This window comes from Bubalus kerabau, chromosome 4 (assembly GCF_029407905.1).
Source record: "Bubalus kerabau isolate K-KA32 ecotype Philippines breed swamp buffalo chromosome 4, PCC_UOA_SB_1v2, whole genome shotgun sequence".
Lineage (NCBI taxonomy): Eukaryota > Metazoa > Chordata > Mammalia > Artiodactyla > Bovidae > Bubalus > Bubalus kerabau.
In genome coordinates, this window is record NC_073627.1 from 164,738,636 (window position 1) to 164,758,576 (window position 19,941).

The following is a 19,941-nucleotide window of genomic DNA, read 5'->3' on the forward strand; positions in this document are numbered from 1 at the left end:
GCAAATAGATGGGGAAACAATGGAAACAGTGAGAGACTTTATATTTTTGGGCCCCAAAATCACTGCAGATGGTGACTGTAGCCATGAAATTAAAAGACACTTGCTCCTTGGAAGAAAAGCTGTGACCAATCTAGACAACATATAAAAAAGCAGAGATATTACTGACAAACGTCTGTCTAGTCAGACCTATGGTTTTTCCAGTAGTCATGTATGGATGTGAGAGTTGGATTATAAAGAAAGCTGAGCGCCGAAGAATTGATGCTTTTGAATTGTGGTGTTGGAGAACACTCTTGAGAGTCCCTTGATCTGCAAGGAAATCCAACCAATCAATCCTAAATGAAAACAGTCCTGAATATTCATTGGAAGGACTGATACTAAAGCTGAAACTCCAATATTTTGGCCACCTGATGCGAAGACTGACTCATTGGAAAAGACCCTGATGCTGGGAAAGATTGAAGGCGTGAGGAGAAGGGGACGACAGAGGATGAGATGGTTGGATACATCACTGATGCAATGGACATGAGTTTGAGTAAACTCCGGGAGTTGGTGATGGACAGGGAAGCCTGGCGTGCTGCAGTCCACGGGGTCACAAAAGTCGGACATGACTGAGCGACTAAATTGAATGAGTGGGAAGATTATTCCAACTACTTTGGTGAAGGGATAGAATTTCTACTATTGTCTTCCTAGACGGCTCACATTCTGTCTATGGAATATGCTTCTCTCTGAATAAAGCTGTTTCACTTTACTGTGGCTCACTTTTGAATTCTTGCCTGTGAATGCCAAGAACCCACTCTGTGGCTGTCACAGGGACTTGCCTGAGACCTTGAACATGACCATCCTCTCCCACTCCACTTTCTTTCCTGCAGCACTCAGACAGCTCATCTCACCTGAAGTAGCAAAACATCACCAAAGAGAGACATTTGATCAGGGCCTGGCAGGAGAGCACTGGCAATGCTCTAGAGGAAGAGGAGAAAATCTCAGACTCAGGGTTTTTTTGTTTTTGGTTTTTTTTTTTGGTTTCTTTTTTGAGGAAAGAAACATTTTAGCATAAAGTCTATGGAATATTGGAGCACAAATCCTCTAGAATTTATAATCTTAGTAAATTTATCTTTGTCATTTCCTTGGTGTCCTTAAATATGAATTAAAGAGGTAAGTGATTTGATCTGGACACATCCAGCCAGCTCTAATGTTCTAAGAGTCTAGGCAGCCATGAGTGGAAAACTGCAAGGGATAAATTATGAAAGGACCAAAATGCTCTTCCTACCAGATGCTAAACTTGAACTAGGACCAATTTTGAATATACCCATGTTGTTTCCCTCTTACCCTTGAACTTCACACATAGTGGAACTATCATTTAGAAGAGAACAGGAAAATATGATTTTATTGAGCAAATAATCATTAGTTTGATCATTGGCAGGGCTTTGAAAAATTCAGCAATATCCAGCAACACTAGCCAGATCTGCTGTCCTCTTTCTGTACTTGTTAAATTTCTCATAATAATTTCCACTTCCAATTGCTTTTTAAAATATGTTTTGGAAGTCAATGAATCCTTTGAAAATCTTATAAAATATGGGGGCTCATATAGCAAAATGCACTTATCTACAAAGTAATGAATGCAACTTGAGAAGGCTCTCCAAACCTTGAGGGCCTAGGGTTCCAGAGTAAGTTTATATTGTGACTTACAGTTTATGGTATACAGGGCAGGCTGCCCCAAGATATGCCATTGGCATGCAGAGCTAAAATCAAGCAAGGCCCAAAAGACTCAAGAAGAACCTTTGAACTTCTCCCTAACTGCTTAAAAGAATTTAAGACATGAGACCTATTCCTGGAAGAACTATCACCACAGGTAAATATAATAAAGTATGAACTAGGTGTGGTAGGCAGGGAGGGACCTAGCAAGGCCTTTTTGATCAGAGATTTCTTTGTGTCCTGTTGCCTCTAGATAGCCAAGCAAACACTTGTTTATCAAATGTTATTTTCATCTTCCTGTGAATTACCTTGCTTCTCTTTGAAGTAAGGAAAGGGAAGACCCCTACCTCATTCTCCACAGTCCAGAATGACATACATACCTAATATTGCCTTACAGTTTTTGGAATTCATGTTATGTGAATTTCCCATATGTATATAATAAGTTTGATTTTCTAGTTAATTTGCCTTACATCACTGACTCAATGGACATGAGTTTGAGCAAACTCTGGGAGATGGTGAAGGACAGGGAAGCCTGGAGTGCTGCAGTCCATGGTCACAAAGAATTGGACTCGACTTAGTGACTGAACAACAACAATCTGCTTTATGTCATTTTAATTGCCAGTCAAAAGAATTTAGAGGGTAAAGAGGGAATATACCCTTTCCCACAGTTTGTGTACCCAGCAGGATTCAATTTTACTGGATCCTATTCACCTTAACACGACTGAAGCGACTTAGCAGCAGCAGCAGCAGCAGCATTCACCTTAAGACTGCTACTGCTAAGAAATCCTGAGAAAACTGAGAAAAGCCAGCAGAAGATGAGAAATCTTAGCTATATTGGTCTCCTAGATCTCTGCCTGAGGGATCTGTTGGAAGCGAGAATGGCAAGAATCCTTTTTCTCTTTTCTAAAATTAGAATAGTAGGAGAGAATATTTATGCAGCAAGTTTCTTGGACTTAAGCAACTCTTGGCAAATTTGATAAACTTTTGCTTGATTTTCTTCTCTTAATCTGTCTCACGTCAATTTAATTCTTGGACTAGCTAGAAGAACTTAGATGGGTACAGGAAAATTTCCGCCTCCTGATACAATTTACAAAAGGCATTTTAAAATTCTGTTTATCACTTACAACTCTGTGCGTGAAGCAATTTTAACCCCATCTTACACATAAAGAAACTGGACCTCAGAGGAGTTCTTACTGTTCTTCTTTTTCCTGGAAGGTAAGAGAAAGCACTGAGGCTGCTTTTTTCCCCCAAAGTGCTGATGGTAGCTGGAGGGAAATCAAAGCCCAGCTCCTGTCTAAGATAAACTCTACTGAGAAACCTCTTCATCTCAAAGAAAATGGGTTACACCTCTCCCCTACTTCAGGAGCTGCAAGAAAATTGTGTTGCTGCTGTGGCCCAGGAAAGAGAGGGGAAGACTGAAAAATCATAACAAGCTACACTCAGATTTGCAGCCCACATTCACATCATTCAATTTGGTAGGTCCAAAAAGTTGCAAATTTTGAAATTCATTTCATTTTTCATTAATTTTTAAAAATTTTTATTTATATATTTTTGATTGCACTAGGTCTTTGTTGCTGTGAAGGCTTTCTCCAGTTATGTGTGGGGATATCTTACTGTGGTGGCTTCTTTTGTTGTGGAGCCTGGGCTGTAGGGCACAGGCTCAATAGCTGTGGTGCCCGGGTTTAGAGGCTCTGAGGCCTGTGGGATCTTCCTGAATCAGGAAGTCTCTTACATCGGCAGGCGCATTTTTACCACTGAGCCACCATGGAAGCCCTAATTATTTTTATTGAAACACAGTTGATTTACAATGTTGTGTTAGTTTCAGATGTACAGCAAATTGATTGTTTTGTGTGTGTGTGTGTGTGTGTGTTTGTGTGTGTGGCTTCCTTGGTAGCTCAGCTGGTAAAGGACCCTCCTGCAATGCAGGAGCCCCTGCTTCAATTCCTGGGTCAGGAAGATCCCCTAGAGAAGGGATAGGCTACCCATTCCAGTATTCATGGGCTTCCCTGGTGGCTCAGATGGTAAAGAATCCTTTTGCAACACATGAGACCTGGGTTCGATCCCAGGGTTGGGAAAATCCTCTGGAGGACGGCATGGCAACCCACTCCAATATTCTTGCCTGGAGAATCCCCATGGCCAGAGGAGCCTGGTGGGCTACAGTCCATGGGGTCACAAGGGGTCAGACATGACTGAGCAGCTAAGTACACACATAGCATACGTGCACACACACACACACACTCACACACATATATGTATGTGTGTATATATATGTGTGTGTATATATAGATAGATATATATGGAGGTGTTTTCCTCTAGGGAGAATATACATTTGATTCTGCTGGGTGCTCAAACTTACTGACAACCATTTGGGACCATTTTAAAATAAATTAAGGAAGAAGGGGAGGGATAAATTAGGTATTTGAGAGTATCACACATACACTACTATATATAAAATAAACAACAAGGACCAACTGTATAGCATAGGGAACTCTACTCAATATTTTGCAATGACCTATATAGAGAAAGAATCTGAAAAAGATTTGAAATAGTCCCAAATTGTCAGTGCCTTGAGCATCTGGCAGAATCAAGTGTATATTCCCCCCTAAAGGAAAACACCTACGTTCTAGATCACAAAGGATCCTACTTATAATTTTTGGAATATATGAGCAGCAACGGTCAAAAATAATCAAGCAGGGAATTCCCTGATGGTCCAGTGGTCAGAACTCCATGCTTTCACTGCCGAGGGCCCAGGTTCAATCCCTAATAGGTAAACTAAGATCCCACAAGCCACGCAGCAAGCTCCCTGCCTCTCAAAATGATCAAACAAAAAAAAATAAGGCATCATGAGCCAGAACCTTTTAAAACCACAGAACCAACAGGCAACATAAAAAGACTTTCACAGATTTCTTATATATGAATTATGAGACCTAGGTTATAAAACAATTACATATACTATATTGTTGTTGCCGTTGTTTTACTAGCTGGAGTATAAGTATTAAAAAAAAAAATTCCTGGAGAAAGCTCACTTCTGATTGGAGAGAAAAAAAATAAGGAACAGGAAACTATAAAAAGTCATCTAATATATTTGAAAAAGAAACAAAAATAGTATCTATAAATAAAAACTGCAATAACAAATATTAAGTACTCAGTAACAGACTAAAGGGGCTTCACTGGTGGCTCAGTGGTAAAGAATATGCCTGCCAATGCCAGAGATGCAGGTTTGGCCCCTGGTCCAGAAAGATTCCCTGGAGAAGGAAATGGCAACCCACTCCAGTATTCTTGCCTGGAGAACCCAAAGGAGAGAGGAGCCTGGCAGACTAGAGTCCATGGGGTGCCAAAGACTCGGACACAACTTAGTGACTGAACAACAACAAATACATTAAATATAATTGAATACAGGGTAAATGAACTAAAAATAAGCCAGAAGAAATTACTTAGAATGTCACATGGAAAATAAAAATATGAAAAATATGAGTACTAAGAGACAGGGAGGATAGAAATGAAAGCTCTGAGGTACACCTCCATTGAAGCTCCAGAAGGAGGAAACAGTATGCTTCCCTCTTCATACCAAGAGGCTGATGTGCCTCTTACATCTCTTTGGTATTACTATAAAATTATTTAAACATATTTGAAATAATAGAGGGAATAGCATTATAAATCTAGTATGTCCATAATCCAGATAATCAAGATTTTACCACATTCCTTTATTTTCCCATTTTTCTTTTTCTTAATGTGTTTCTTGGCGATTTTTTTTTTTTTGGAAACTCTGCTTGGCTTGCAGGATCTTAGTAACTTGACCGGGGATTGACCCCAGGCACTCTGCTGCTGGGCAGTGAAAGCATTGAATCCTAACCCCTGGACCGTCAGGGAATTCCTTGTCAGTGCATTTTAAAGCAATTCCCAGAGTTCATATAATTTTGCCCCTAGAGGTAATAATTGAATAATTGGCAGAGATTTTTCCAAAACCAGTAAAACCAGAATCCACACCGGTTCAAAAATGTCAGCCATTCTTAAGCAGGATAAACAAAAATGAAATCCACATCTGGGTACTTCTAGACAGAAGCCACAGAATTCCAAGACCAAATCTGAAAGCACCGTCTCCTCAATACTACCTTCGATTTCTATACTCAGCCCCTTGTTCAGGCACCATTCGGAGAGCTGAATGTTTAGTACATCCTCCTTCAGCACTAGGACCAGAAGATGTAATGCCCAGTATTACTTGGTCTGTTTTTACTTAAGGGTTCAGACTAGGCAGGAATTTTGGAGCTCAGTGACTTCTGTGTCTTCAATTTTTTTCAAATTAATTTTTATTGGAATATAGTTGATTTACAATGTTGTGTTAGTTTCTGCCGTACAGCAAAGTGAATCACTTAAACAGAGATGTGTCTTCAGTTTATATATGAGAAAAATGAGTCCAAAGTGAAAAAACATGCTGAAGTCCTACAGCTAACAAATTATGCCTGGATATCCAGGAAGCTTATGCTTGTAATGAAAACTGCTAACCATATCCAAAATTTCTGGAGAGAGCTTGGCCATGAGGAAGAAATTTTTAAAAGATGGCAAAAAAAAAAAAAAAAAAAAAAATCCATCTGTTTGGAGAAAGTTAAGTTGTGTAAATATTTCTTTCTTTAATTTCCTAATGAGAGAAAGGAATTGGGTGTTTTTTAAAAAAGCAGTCAAAGTAGTAAATGAATGCCATCTCTCTGGGAAGGTTAGGAGCAATAAAGAATTGGTAGAATAAAAGCCACTACCAGCTGAGGGTTAAAGGAGACATGAGAGAAGACAACAAAGCGACATTTAATTCCAACCTAGTCCAGACATTGCTGGAAAGTGTGAGCTGTACAGAACATTTTAATCAAACTTTGGTGTGAAAGATCAGGATTTGGTGATTGATGAGTTGAAGATTTACCAGCACATTTTTTCCAACTTTTTGTAGGTAACACTTTTTTATTATAGAAATTTCAGAAAATATGGAAATATATGTACAATAGAATGAACACCAATAGTTCAGTAACGGGGAATTAACCACTAGTGATTCATTATTGCTTCCTCTCATCTTTCTCCCATGTACATAAATATGTGTTTTTAAAGCTATCACTCTGATAAATGTTCTCACTTATAAACCTTTGAAAACAATTTTATTTCCTAGAATGAATCTCTAGAAGAAAGGTTAAAAAGGTATAAAATAGCAGAGTTGTTAAGAGATTGGGCTTTTAGTCAAACATCTATATTGAATCCCAGTTTTGCTAATAATGAGCTTGAGCTTATAACCTTGGTCTCCTTATATAACTTCTTTAGGTCTCAATTGTTGCTTCTGTAAAAGAAAAGAAGAAATAGAAAGACTTGAAAAGACAACAAAAAAAGTTTAAAATGAAGCTACTGCCTAAATTCACAGTAAGGATTAAAATAATGGAATGAATGTACAGCTCCTGGGATCAATTAATGATTGTTATTATTATTGTTTGATAATATTTATTATCCAACATTTTTATCCATATTATCCAGCATTTATTATCCAATATTTATTATCCAAAATTTTGTTGGATAATAATTATTGCTTTTTGAGTTCTTAAAAAAATACTTTCGTATATTTCTAAATTGAAAGGCATCTATTGCTGTTTTTACAGAAAAGCATTACTCTTTACAAAAGATAATACTACATCTTTAAGTTATATTTTCATGTCTTCGTTTTTCTCTCTCTCTATAGCACAAAAGTAAGACCTTAGAAATCTTTCTGGTTTCAGAAGACTTGCATGCTAAGTATATGCCCGGAACTCGCAGTGGTGTGCCAAAGGAGGGACAAGGGGTGTGGCTGACCAGGGAGCAACAATAGAGCATGCATTATCTGGAGAGAATTTTAAAAACTACTCAAGCCTAGTTTGTCTGTTTTTTATTATCACCGTGTGCTCACAATTTTGAACAATGTTAATGATAAAATGCTTTTCACTACAGCATCTTTGGTCTATCTTCCAAACTGCTGAGTTGTAATAATATATATATATCATATAATATTAATTTGTACATATGTGTATGTAATATAATATGTGTGCGTGCATGCTAAGTTGCTTCAGTTGTGTCCGACTCTTTGCAACCCTATGGACCATAGCCCTCCAGGATCCTCTGTCCATGGGATTTTTCAGGTAAGAACACTGAAGTGGGTTGCCATGCCCTCTTCCAGGGGATCTTCCCGACTCAGAGATCGAACCTATGTCTCTTATGTCTCCTACATTGGCAGGTGGGTTCTTTACCACTAGTGACACCTGAGAGGCCCCATAATATGTGTACATGATATTTATTGTATAATATAATATGGGTATGTGTCTGTTTGTGTACATGTAAACTTCAAATTACCTCTTAATACGCATTGTATTCTACATGGAAGTTAATCCAGAGAATGCCCGATTACATAGGTCACCATGACACATGTTGGCACAGCCTCATGAGTTTGCTTTGACAGTAAGTTCATAATAGATGGGAGTTGTTCAGGCTCACTTAGGGCACTGTTCATATCTCCAAGCTCTTTAGTACAACATATCCCTACATTTAAACTGTAAATATGAATAAACAATGATAGCACACTGTCTCTAAAGACAAAGAAACAAAACTGGAAACAAAACAATGGTTCTATGTGACAATTTGATTTTTTAATTAAAAAGTTAAAAATGGTGAGCCACAAAGTGTAATACCTTGTTTAGTAAGTGTGTATATTAGTTCATACAAAACATACATTTTAACTAAATTTATTTTTTTAACTGTTAATTGTTTGGAAACTAGAGAGTAAATTAAGAAAAATGACTATCACTGATAATAATTTTTGCATCTACAGGAGTGATTAAAAATGATCTGTTGCAGGTGTCAATCATGCCAGGTACACCACTGCCACCTTGCAAAGTTAGATCTCCTTCATTTAATAATCACAATGCAATGTCACAGATGAGGACGGGGGCTCTCAGAAAGCGTGTGTGACTTCCACAAGGCCCCACAGCTAGTAATTTGCTGAGCTGGTTATCAAATCCACATTTGTCTTGACTCCAGAGCCCAAGACTGCCACCAGTATGTCAGGATGTTTGAGTTGCTAACAAGAAAGGGAAAGTAAGAAATAAGAGTTGTTATGCTTCAGGCTCCTTTTGAGAAAGAAACTTGCTTTGGGAAGTTCATTACTTTTGCCATGAGCCTTGGAACCAAAAGTTATCAATTATCTCTACCAATACTCACCTAAACAATCACCCAGGGGCCTGAAAGAGTCAATGCACCTTTCCATAAGAGACAATTTACTTTCCTTTCCCAAGAGAAAAAGGCCCAGTAGATTTCTAAAAAGACATTTTTTCTAATACCTGGCTGCTTTAATAGACGTTTAATTCTTTTTTTCTAAATAACATTAAAAGAATAAAAAAGACCAATTTTCAGAGTTTAGGAGAAACTACAATGATGACCAAATGGGCTTTCTCAATAGGTTAATACCTGAAGGCATTGGTGCTCACTCTACGTTAATATACTTTGACATTTACTTCCTAGAGAGGCTCCAACATTTCTACTGTTTTTAAATGTGAAACTGCTCTCAAGCCACAACTTTTAATTTTACTGTGACATTATCCTTTCCTTTTACCTGAAGTCATGAACAAGTTGTGCTTGGCAACACATGAAGGAAATTGCTGATGTCAGGAAAAGGACTGGTAATAGAATCAGAACTTTAATGCTGGAAGTGTTTTTGATCAGGTTACTGGAGTCTTTCCTTGGCAAAATTTCAACTACAACTATTAGCCAAAGCTCTTACTATAGAAGGACTTACATCCTAGGAGAGCACTTGCATAACAGAAAGAGGGACAGGAAAACCACTTGTTGAGAGCATGTTACAGGTCATGGAGGTTCTCATGCCTGTAACAATGATTAATGGGTTTTATTCACTTCTACTTTAGAGATGGTAAAACTGCTCTTAGCAGAGAGACTAAGGGACTTGCCCAAGACCTCACAACTAGGAAGTGGCAAAATGCTTATGCAAGCCCACCTATCTCAAGTCCAGGCATCTTTCCACTATGCTACAGAGGTTTCCTACAAGATAGCCACTTCTGTCCCAAAAATGGCATTATGAAGTGATGTAAAAGAAAATACAATGGGTAAGAACATAGTCTCTGGAGTCAGCTTAGATCTTGATGACAATCCTGCCACCAAATAGCTATGGGATGGTGGACAAATTATTACCTTATAAAGCAGTGACAGTCATGCTTACCAAATATTCCACTTCTCTTGCAGTTCCTCCCTCTTACCCTTATGTGAGATGTATAATTAGTGCTAGTTAATGAAATGCACCCAAAGTACTGTATGCCATTTCTGGCAGAAGCAGTGAAACATCCACAGATAATTATCCAATTCTTTCTTATCTCTGAGAGACTGGAAGACATCAAGTTACACAGATTGCAGTTATAATATCATGGAGCCTTCATAAATGTAGGGACCTGAATGACTGTATGGAATAGACATTACTACTCATCTCTCTCCATCCAGACCGATTGTTGTGCCATCCAGACCATGAAGGAGAAATAAACCTCTATTCTATGAAATCGCTTAGATTTGAGGGTAAATTTATTGTAGCAGCATAACCCAGTCTACTAAGACTACTTTTTCATACCTCATGTTCCTAAACTCTAAAATAGTGATAGTAATTTTGACTTAACAGAAATATTGTGAGGATGATATGAGACTTTTATAGGCTACACCTGAAAACATTGTAGAAAGGGGCAGAAGGAAACATGGAATGTGTGGCAATCTGGGTGAATCACGGTCTCTGTTTTTTTCCAGAAGTAGAGGAAAATAGACTGCATGATCTTCAAAGTTTCCTGCTATTTCTCACATCTAGATTTCTCTCTGATTTTGGAATTTGGTCTTCAATTGTCTGACCCAAATTAATTAGTGACTACTCTGTTGTCCCTGGTGGCCTAGAGGTTAAAGCGTCTGCCTGCAATGCAGGAGACCTGGGTTCGATCCCTGGGTCAGGAAGATCCCCTGGAGAAGGAAATGGCAACCCACTCCAGTATTCTTGACTGGAGAATCCCATGGACGGAGGAGCCTGGTGGGCTACAGTCCACAGGATCACAAAGGGTCGGACACGACTGAGCGACTTCACACACACACACGTTCTGTTGTCAAGGGCTTCCCAGGTGGCGCTAGTGGTAGAGAACCTTCCTGCCAGTGCAGGTGATATAAGAGACATGGGTTTGATCCCTAGGTCAGGAAGATTCCCTGGAGGAGGACATGGCAACCTACTCCAGTATTCTCGCCTGGAGAATTCCATGGACAGAGGAACCTGGTGGGCTACGGTCCATAGGGTCTCAAAGAGTCAGACACAACTGAAGCAACTTAACATGCACACATGCATTCTGTTGTCAAATGCTGTGCTAAGAAGTTGGCTTCAGGAGCAGGTCTTACGGAGGTGCAATGTGGATTTTCTCTGGAGTCAAACTGAGCACACGGCATACATTTTCTGGGAATGGAGAGACAGTCTGGAGGACCTTGGCAGAGTCTCTCTTTTCTACTTATGAAGTATTAAATGAAACTCTTCAGGAGGGAGCCTGGGGAGAGTGGGATAGTTGTGAGACAGCCCTTCAGGAGGGGAACAGCATGTCATTTTTGCTTTAGTACTCCCTTTAAATGTCTTTCTACATCCTTGCAACTAGCTGAGGGGGAGTAAGAGAGCAAAGCTGTCAGACCAGCAGCATCTTAATTATGGAGATTAGAAATATTTTATGCAATTGACACAGCCTCTTCTAAATTACATAGTATTAGGGGAAATGACTCTGTCTAATGCCAATGAGAAAGGAAGAAAGGAGCGAAAAGAACAGGTGAATTTTGACAGTTTTTCCAATAAAATAATAATAGTTGGGGGGAAAAAACTTTAAAAACCAGTCAAATGCTACAATTTTCATAGCCTGAAACAAATCTCTTAACAGGACTTGAGGGAAGCTGGGAATGACTGTAGCTAAGCTTCTAGTTGCTAGTCCAGCCAGACCTCACCACCTCCCTCCCCCCCTTCCCCTTCGTTTTGCTCTGCAGCACCACACTAGAAGACAAACTATTGGAATGCTTGGGAAGTGAGAAAGTTGGTGGTCATGTCAGGCTTCATTCCCAGGTAGTCTATGTCCTTTGCTCAGTGGGAGAAATATCAGTATCCCCGAAGTGGCACCTTGGTATTCTCACAAAGTTCAATTATGTCCCATGGTCCAGTAATTTCCTGCCAGGCATAGGAGTATCTGGTTCTGTAAGAATTGAGACCCATTGAGAGCATCCTGAAGACTGAATGCTTTGCTAAGAATATGGAGGACTCCTGTCAATCATACTTAGGCATCATTTTGCTGAATTGAGCAGGGGAGTTGATGAGTAGGGGCAAGAGCTTCAGCACCTACTGTTTTTATTATTTAATCTCTCTCCTTGTAGGGTATCATCACAGTGATCTTTTTAAAGTGAAAAGCTCCTTTTACTACCTATTTGTTCCAAATCCCCTGCTCCTTTTGCCTGTAGGAGGTACAAACTCCAGGGTTTATGGATGCTGGTGGATAATGCAGATGGGAGAAGCTGGCTCCTGTCAGAAAAACTTGAGAGAGTGTTTGGAACTGTATGTAGCAAATTGGAGAGCTCATGACAACACCTCCCATCCTGCACACTCCTCTTACAATGTGACTTTGATATTTCAGTTGAAGGTGGGATGGTGGTCATATCTATGGTTTCTTCCCTTGAATCTGGATGGGCCTATAACTGCAGCAAAAGTCATGCTATCTGCTGTCTGAGGCTAGGTTATAAAAGATAATGCAGTATCAGCCTGGTCCTCTTGGGATGCTCACTCTTGGAACCCAGCCACATGCTGCAAGGAAGCCTGGGTCACACAGTAAGTTCTGGCCAACAGCCAGCCTCAAGTACACCAGACATGTGAGGGAGAAGACTTTGAAATGACTCCCAACCCAGCCACTGTCTGATTGTCCCTCTGTGAGAATTGCCTAGCCGAGCTTACTGAGTCCCCAGAACTACGAGAGGTGATCATGAATAGTTGTTGCCGTTTTAAATCACCAAGTTTTAGTTTGGTTTGTGATGCATTAATGGATAATAAGCGCAGCCAACAAATCTTACTCATTTCTTTGTGTGTGTGTGTGGTCATGCCATGAAGCTTGTGGGATTTTAGTTCCCTGATCAGAGATCCAACCCGGGGCCTTGGCAGGGAGAGCTCAGAGTCCTAACCATTGGACTGCCAGGGAATTCCCAGATCTTACTCAATTCTAAACCTGCACTTTTGCTCAAGTCATTTTGTGACCTTGAACCTAACTGCTGTTCAAGGACCAGCTTAATACATTTTATAAACATTGCTTAATAGTGATTTGTTTCTCCAACATTGATAGGTCATTTGGGAGGACCCTGTCCTCTTGCAATTATTTTATTAAAATATTTTAATATAGTTTTAAAAAACAATACTTGCTTTTGTCAAAACTACAAACAATACAGGAATCAATAATCAAGAAACTCTCTCCCTTCTGTCTTGCTCTATTTCACTCCAGTTTACCTCCATCCCCTCTCCAAAGGTAAATGCTTAACAGAGTCATACATATTCCTCACAATCTCTTCTGCAAACACACACACACACACACACACACACTTCACATAAATAGAATTCCATCACAATACTGTTTTATAAATTGCTTTTTCAGTTGATGGTTTATTTTAGTTATCTTTCTGTCAGTAAATACTAATCTATCTCATACTTTTTAATAGCTGTATAGTATTTCCTATTATTTACCCAATTGCTTAATCAATATTCTCTTTATAGACCCCATGGACCGTAGCCCACCAGGCTCCTCTGTCCATGGAATTCTCCAGGCAAGAATACTGGAGTGCGTTGCCATTTCCTTCTCCAGGGGATTCTTCTGGACCCAGGGATTGAACACAGGTCTCCCACATTGCAGGCAGACTCTTTACCAGCTGAGCCACCAGGGAAGACTTACAGAAATTTAGGTTTTCCCAAACTTTTCCTTATTAAAAACAAGACTCTACTGCTGTTACATACATTCCTGGGAGAAGAATTGCTGAGGTTAAAAAAAAAATGCACCTTTTAGCTTTGGTGTAAATTCTTAAATTCCTCTTCAGAAAGAGTTAACTATATTCCTATCAATAGTATATGAGAGGACTGTGACTTTCCCTGACAGTGGATATTATCAAGCTTCTAAATCTTTGCTGGCGTTTTAGGTGAGGAATAACAGCTCCTAATTTTTTTAACTTACAGTTTTATTATTAGTGAAGTTCAGCAGCATTTCACATTTTATTAGTCCCTGTATTTCTTTCACTGTGGATTTTGTCTGCTATGCCCTTTGCCCACTTTCCTGGTTTTTTTTTCTTTTTTTTTTTTTAAAGTAGGAGGTTTTTTTAGTATTATGGATACAGGCTGCTATAACAAAATACCATATACTGGTATCGCTTATAAGCGATTTCAGTGAGAGACAGAAATTTGTTTCACACAGCTGTGGAGTTTGCAAGTACAGAATCGAGATGTCAGCACATCAAGGTTTTGGTGAAGGTACTCTTCTGGGTTGCAGATCACAATTTCTTGTGTCCTTACATAGTGGAAGGGTTAAGGAGCTTTCTGGAATATCTTTTATAGAACATTAATTCCATTTGTGAGGGCTCCATCCTCCTGACTTAAGCACATCCCAAAGGCCTATACCTCCTAAAACTGTCATCTTTGGCATTAGGAGTTCAACACATGAACTTTGGGAGACATTCAGATCATAGCAGGAGGACTTTCACAAATCATTTTGCAAGTACTACTAATCTATTTGTTGGTTGTGTTTATTTATGAAACTTTTTGTATCAAGGAGTTTTAAAAGAGTTATGTAGTTGATCTCTTTTACTAAGGCTATGGTGCCTTCTGGACTTCCCAGATGGCGCTAGTGGAAAAGAACCCTCCTGTAAATGCAGGAGACTTAGGAGACTTGGATTTGATTCCTGGGTCAGGAAGATCCCAGAGGGCTCCAGTCCATGGGATCGCAAAGAGTCAGACATGACTGAAACAATTTAGCTAGCTAGCTAGCCATGGTGTCTTCCAAAGAAAAACACTTTCATACTTACAGTTTTATATAAGTAAATAGTTTTTATTTGGTTGTTTCAAAGAGAAAAAGCCAAAATTTTTCAAAAATGATTGTTTAATATTTCAGATAATCTTTTCTTTGAAATATTCTAAGCATTTAATTTACAAATCTAAATTTCCAGGAACTCATACTGAGAAAATTCATTCATTCATTGAAGAGATGTTTATGACACATTCTTGGGTACCAAGCTGTTTTCTAGGCTTTCAGTACACAGTGGGAACATGTCTAGTGGAGTTAATAATAAAAGGGGGCACAGGGGAAGAATTGTAATGTAACAATTTTTTTAGGAAGCAAAATAATCTCTGTGCTTCCGAGTTTATACAGCACATGGACTCATTGTTCTCATTACATTTGAACATAACATACTCTAAATCTTGGCTTAAATGTCTTTCCACTTCACTAAAATATAAATCACTTAAGAGCAAAGAATGTCCTTCATTCATCTTTGAATCTTTGGCATCTAGCTAGTATCTGATCATTATAATGGCTCAAGAACTACATTATGAAATAAATGGATTTCCCTATTTTGCAAATTGCCTCTTTCCTTCTCAAATGAATATTCATAATCCTGCCTTCCTTCCCCTTCTTCCTCACCCACCACCCCAAAATAAAAGCCAACACTGGGCTCCCAGGGCAGTTCAGTGATGAAAAGTCCACTGACCAGTGCAGGGTACACATGTCTCGGAGCAACCACAAATATTAAGCACAGGTCTAGAGCCTGTGCTCCACAACAAGAGAAGCCATCTCAATGAAAAGCCCGTGTACCACAACTAGAGAATAGCCCCCACTCTCTGCAACTAGAGAAAAAGCCCACGCAGCAATGAAGACCCAACACAGCCAAAAATAAATAAATAAAATTATATTAAAAACAAAACAAAACACTAGTTTTATGTTAGAAACAGATCAAATCCCTGGAACTCAAGCTAGCATTTTTGTTGTTTTTGTTCAGTCGCTAAGTTGTGTTTGACTCTTTGTGACCCCATGGACTACAGCATGCCAGGCATACAAGATACTTAATCAAATGTGCTTAGTTCATAAGAGAGATTCAATAAAACAAATTGGATAAATGAATATCTACAGATTTTTTAAAAATGACTTTCAGAAAAGTAATAGGGAAGTGCCACACCCCTATGAACACAAGTTCACAACAAGTATTTTTAGAGATAATACTTAAATGTTGTTTGATCTTGTAATGGAAATCTCAGTGAAAATAAATAAAAGCCAGAGTTTTTAATTAAGGCTGGTGAAACATCAACTTACAAGTGTGGGCAGGAGCAAAGTTGCAAAGCTAAGGAATAATGATTCTTGCCAGGAGCTGACTGGGAACAATGTTTTCTTTTTCAATCACATACCTGAGTTCAGGGAAGCTCTTTTCCCTGGTTTCTAACTTCAGGGTTTAACTAGGAAGCTGGGATACATTTCAATCTTTTCAAATAAAGACCTGATCTTGCCTCTCTGGTAATGAGTGAACAGTTGCAGCCCTTTTGGTTACAATTGGTTTTCACTTTTGGAGCATTTCCCAGGAGTGACATGGGAATAGCTTGGAGGAGGAGGTTGTGAGACAGATCTGGAAGTGAGGGCTCTGCTGAGAGAAATGTGCTCTTGGTGGGATGTGACTGTGAACACAGTGTGTGCTAAAATGTAAATAACACAGCCAAAGCACCAAATACCACAAATTAAAAAAATTTTTAATAAAGGACTCCTCTGCGCAGTTATACACATACACACATCTAAATTTCTTTTACCCCCCCAAAACCTGAAATCATGTGAACAATGAGTTGGGCTTTATTAATATCCAGAAAGAGCATTAGTTCCATGTTTTCCCTAGGTGAGTGACCAGCACCAAGTCCTCCATTTGAAGCTGGAAACACTGAAATTCACACGGCCAATTATGCAATACTAGACCACTGGGAAGCATTTCTGGCTGGCTCAGCTGGTGATCCGATTTTACCCTGCAGCAGCAAGATTGATAGACCTTATAATTTTATTCTGGTTAGTGTAGATGCTGTTCTTACATAAGTTTGTTTTTTTTTTTTAACTCTTCTTTTTCTCAAAAGAAAAAAAACCTGAGTCCTTCCCAAGTGTTTTGCCTCAATGACATCTCATGGTGATAAGATCGGTACCCCAATCACCAGCTAGAGTGATCCTTTCACAATTTCTGAATTTGATGTAGTTTAATTTCATTGAATGCTGTGTGAGCTTGCTTATGAGAGTGAATGAAAAGGAACAGTAATTTGCCCCCTTTTATATCATTCCTTTTATGAGGCTTCTTTGGGCATGAGGGAAAGAGACTCATTCTTCGAAGGTACAGAATATCAATTGGGGAGCTGTTTCTCTCATGCTAATGACAAGGTATAACTTAAAAACATCACATTCATATGCATATATGGTACATATATACATAATTAGTATATTTACAAAGCACCTAGCAGAACCTTAGAACTCTTAGTTCCATTAACCCTTAAAAGGAAAACTGAAATTCAGATCAGCCCAAGCACAGAGGAACGTGCCCATCATCCTTGTCTAGGAAAGACACCTCCAAAAAATATGAAATGAACTTTTTTTTTTTCCTGAAGCACTGCCAGAGTCTGTTATATATTTATCAGCTTCTGCAGTTCTAATTACAAAATAAGCACTAGCCACTACATAGAATAACTACACTAGCCAAAAAGATTTTTATAATCTGAGAGAAATGCTCCCATATTGATACTGCTAAGAGAAACAATCCCCTTTCCTTGATTGTAAAGAAGCAAGACAGATGGCTTCTTGTTTAAGACTGTAATTTTACTTTCAGCCTCCTTCCTCAGTTAAAAAACAAGATGTACTTTGATGCTTTGAGGGAAAATCTCAAGGGAAGGTTTTTTAAAATTCCTGGTTGCACTGAATAATTAACAAACAATTGAGATCTGAGAAAGATACAAAGGAGAAAATGCTATAGCTTGTTTTCAGGGAGTTTACAATCTAATTGTGGAGTTCACAATCAGAATTGGGACCAGAGCCATTGAAGTATTATTTTTTTTCACTTCTATTTAATGGCCTAATGGTTTATGGTTGACCCCCTGATCAAATTGGAAGGGAACATAGGGAGAATGCAGAGGAAGAATTAATAATTTCAAGCAGTACTTACTGAGTCCTTATTGTCCTACTGAAAATGACATATTAGTCGCTTAGTCATGTCCGACTCTTTGCAACCCCATGGACTGTAGCTCACCAGGCTCCTCTGTCCGTGGAATTCTCCAGGGAAGAATACTGGAGTGGGTTGCCGTTCCCTTCCCCATGGCATCTTCCTGACCCAGGGATGGAACCCAGGTCTCCTACATTGGCAGGTGGGTTTTTTACCACTAGCGCCACCCGGAAGCCCCTGCTGTCCTGCTTTCATATAGTGTCTAGTCTTGACAACAGCTCTTCCTGGTCATCCTTATCACCTGTTTTTCACAGAGCAGGAGAAAGAGGCTTAGAGAAATGATTCATCCCTGGTAACAGACCTAGAGAATTGAAACACACCAACTGGGAATTCCTCTTTGGCCTTTCCTTTGGTGGTCCCTGGGTTCCCATCTTGACTTCTTTGCTTAGATTCCCTTTCAATGCACCTGAAGTCAGCTTACTTCTGCACTGTTTCCGCCCCCCTTAGCTTTTGAGTAATCTTTAAAACTTGCTGTCTTTCATTTGGCAGTCAGGCCTTCTAGTCCCCCTTGCACCTTTGCAAATAAGCTTCCCCCCTCCCCTTCCCCCAACTGATTCTGTCTTTAAGACATTCTTTGACAGGATGAAAGGAAACACGAAAAGGTTTAAAATAGTGCCTCGTAAGTGGTTCTCTTAATATTAAGCATGATCTATAGTTTTATTCCTGCCACATTTTAACTGTTCTCATATCACACTTTCTCAGCCTCTTGGGGTTGTAGTTCTTGAAGACGGTAACAGCACTTACTCTTGCTGATACTGCCTAGCGTATTCACGGAACAACAAGGAATTTTAAGAGAGCAGGAACTTCGGCACTTTTGCTCATCTGTTTTTCCCAGTGCTTGTAAATTACTGGAACTTAGTATGCCTGCGGTATACATATGTTTTAATATGATGAATTAATACTCATTTGTGTGTGTGGACTATTCTGTGTAAAGTTTCGTTAAGATCCAATATGTCTCTGAATTGAGAGACCTGGAGAATTTTTTGCCTTTTCCTTATTTTCGTCCCTTTATAACAATTTCGACCTTGGGTGCATTCCATCAAACTCCTGGTGCTCAAGGCTTAGTTTCCACATCAGCAAAATGGGGCGAGTAGCAACAGACGCTTGTTTCTCCTTGTCCTCTATCACATAGTACTTCTCCACGGGGTTACTGCGTACGCTTTACTCTGGATAAAAATCAGTCACCTGAGAGGTAAGAAACCATTAAGGTCCTCGGGTTGCAAGCCCAATAGGGATACAGAATGACAGCTCCGCAAGCCTCGCCGGTGCTTCCCAGGTCCGGAAACAACCCGACCCCATTTCGGCTGCGAGCCTGCCCAGCCTTCGTGTGCCCCAGCCTCAGGCGCCCTCTCGCGCAGAGGTAGCACTCTGCCTCGGTGCCACAGCTAAATGGGCTCGGTACCGCGCAGGCTCCGACGCGCTCCGAAGGGCCCGGCCTAGTTTTGGCCGCAGCCGCCCGACCGCCCGCGCGGCGCTGCACTGGGGGCGGGGAGTCTGATGGGAGACGCGCGCGGCGCTGAGGAGGCGGCGGCCCGGGAGAGGGAGCGGGAGAGGGACTGGGCGCGGGAGGCGGGAGGCGGGGGACAGGGGGAGGCGCCGCCGCCGCCGCCGCCCGCCCCTTTCCGCTGGGGAGCAGCTGCAGTAGCAGGAGCGGAGTAGGAGCCGCGCAGCTACAGCCGCCGCCGCTGCCACCGCCGCCGGGGGATGTGGTCGGCGCCCTCCCCGAACCGCGCCGCCTCCTGAGTACCCGCCGCCGCCCGAGCCGCCGCCGCCGCCGCCGCCGAGTCGTGCGGGGCCAGGCCGCGCCCTCCCAGGGCGCCCGCCGGCTCGCATGCCGAGGGGCTCCGGGGCGTAGCTGCGCGCCCGGCGCCGCCTCCGGGTTCCTCCGGCCCCGCCATGGGCTGCTGCAGCTCCGCCTCCTCAGCCGCGCAGGTGAGGGGCTCCCGC

General features: G+C 40.6%; 1 protein-coding gene and 1 long non-coding RNA gene across 6 annotated transcripts in view; one reads left to right on the plus strand and one right to left on the minus strand.

Moving 5' to 3' along the window:
• Positions 1–16,517: 16,517 nt before the first annotated feature.
• On the minus strand, positions 16,518–19,317 carry LOC129651767 (uncharacterized). The gene is made up of 3 exons (XR_008714293.1): positions 19,019–19,317; positions 17,938–18,235; positions 16,518–16,762 (listed from the first exon to the last, which is right to left on the minus strand). It is a non-coding gene; the product is annotated as an uncharacterized LOC129651767 (long non-coding RNA).
• Positions 19,318–19,598: 281 nt separating this feature from the next.
• The window catches only part of SLC44A1 (solute carrier family 44 member 1), a 251,700-nt gene continuing 251,357 nt past the window's right edge, over positions 19,599–19,941 (plus strand). For 2 of the 5 annotated variants that reach the window (XM_055579208.1, XM_055579207.1), the window contains exon 1: positions 19,600–19,926. In XM_055579208.1, the coding sequence (XP_055435183.1) occupies positions 19,891–19,926 (36 nt within the window). In that variant the 5' untranslated portion in view covers positions 19,600–19,890. Of the gene's footprint in view, positions 19,927–19,941 lie in introns of all 5 variants that reach the window. The other 3 variants (XR_008713846.1, XM_055579210.1, XM_055579212.1) reach the window with 2 other exon arrangements.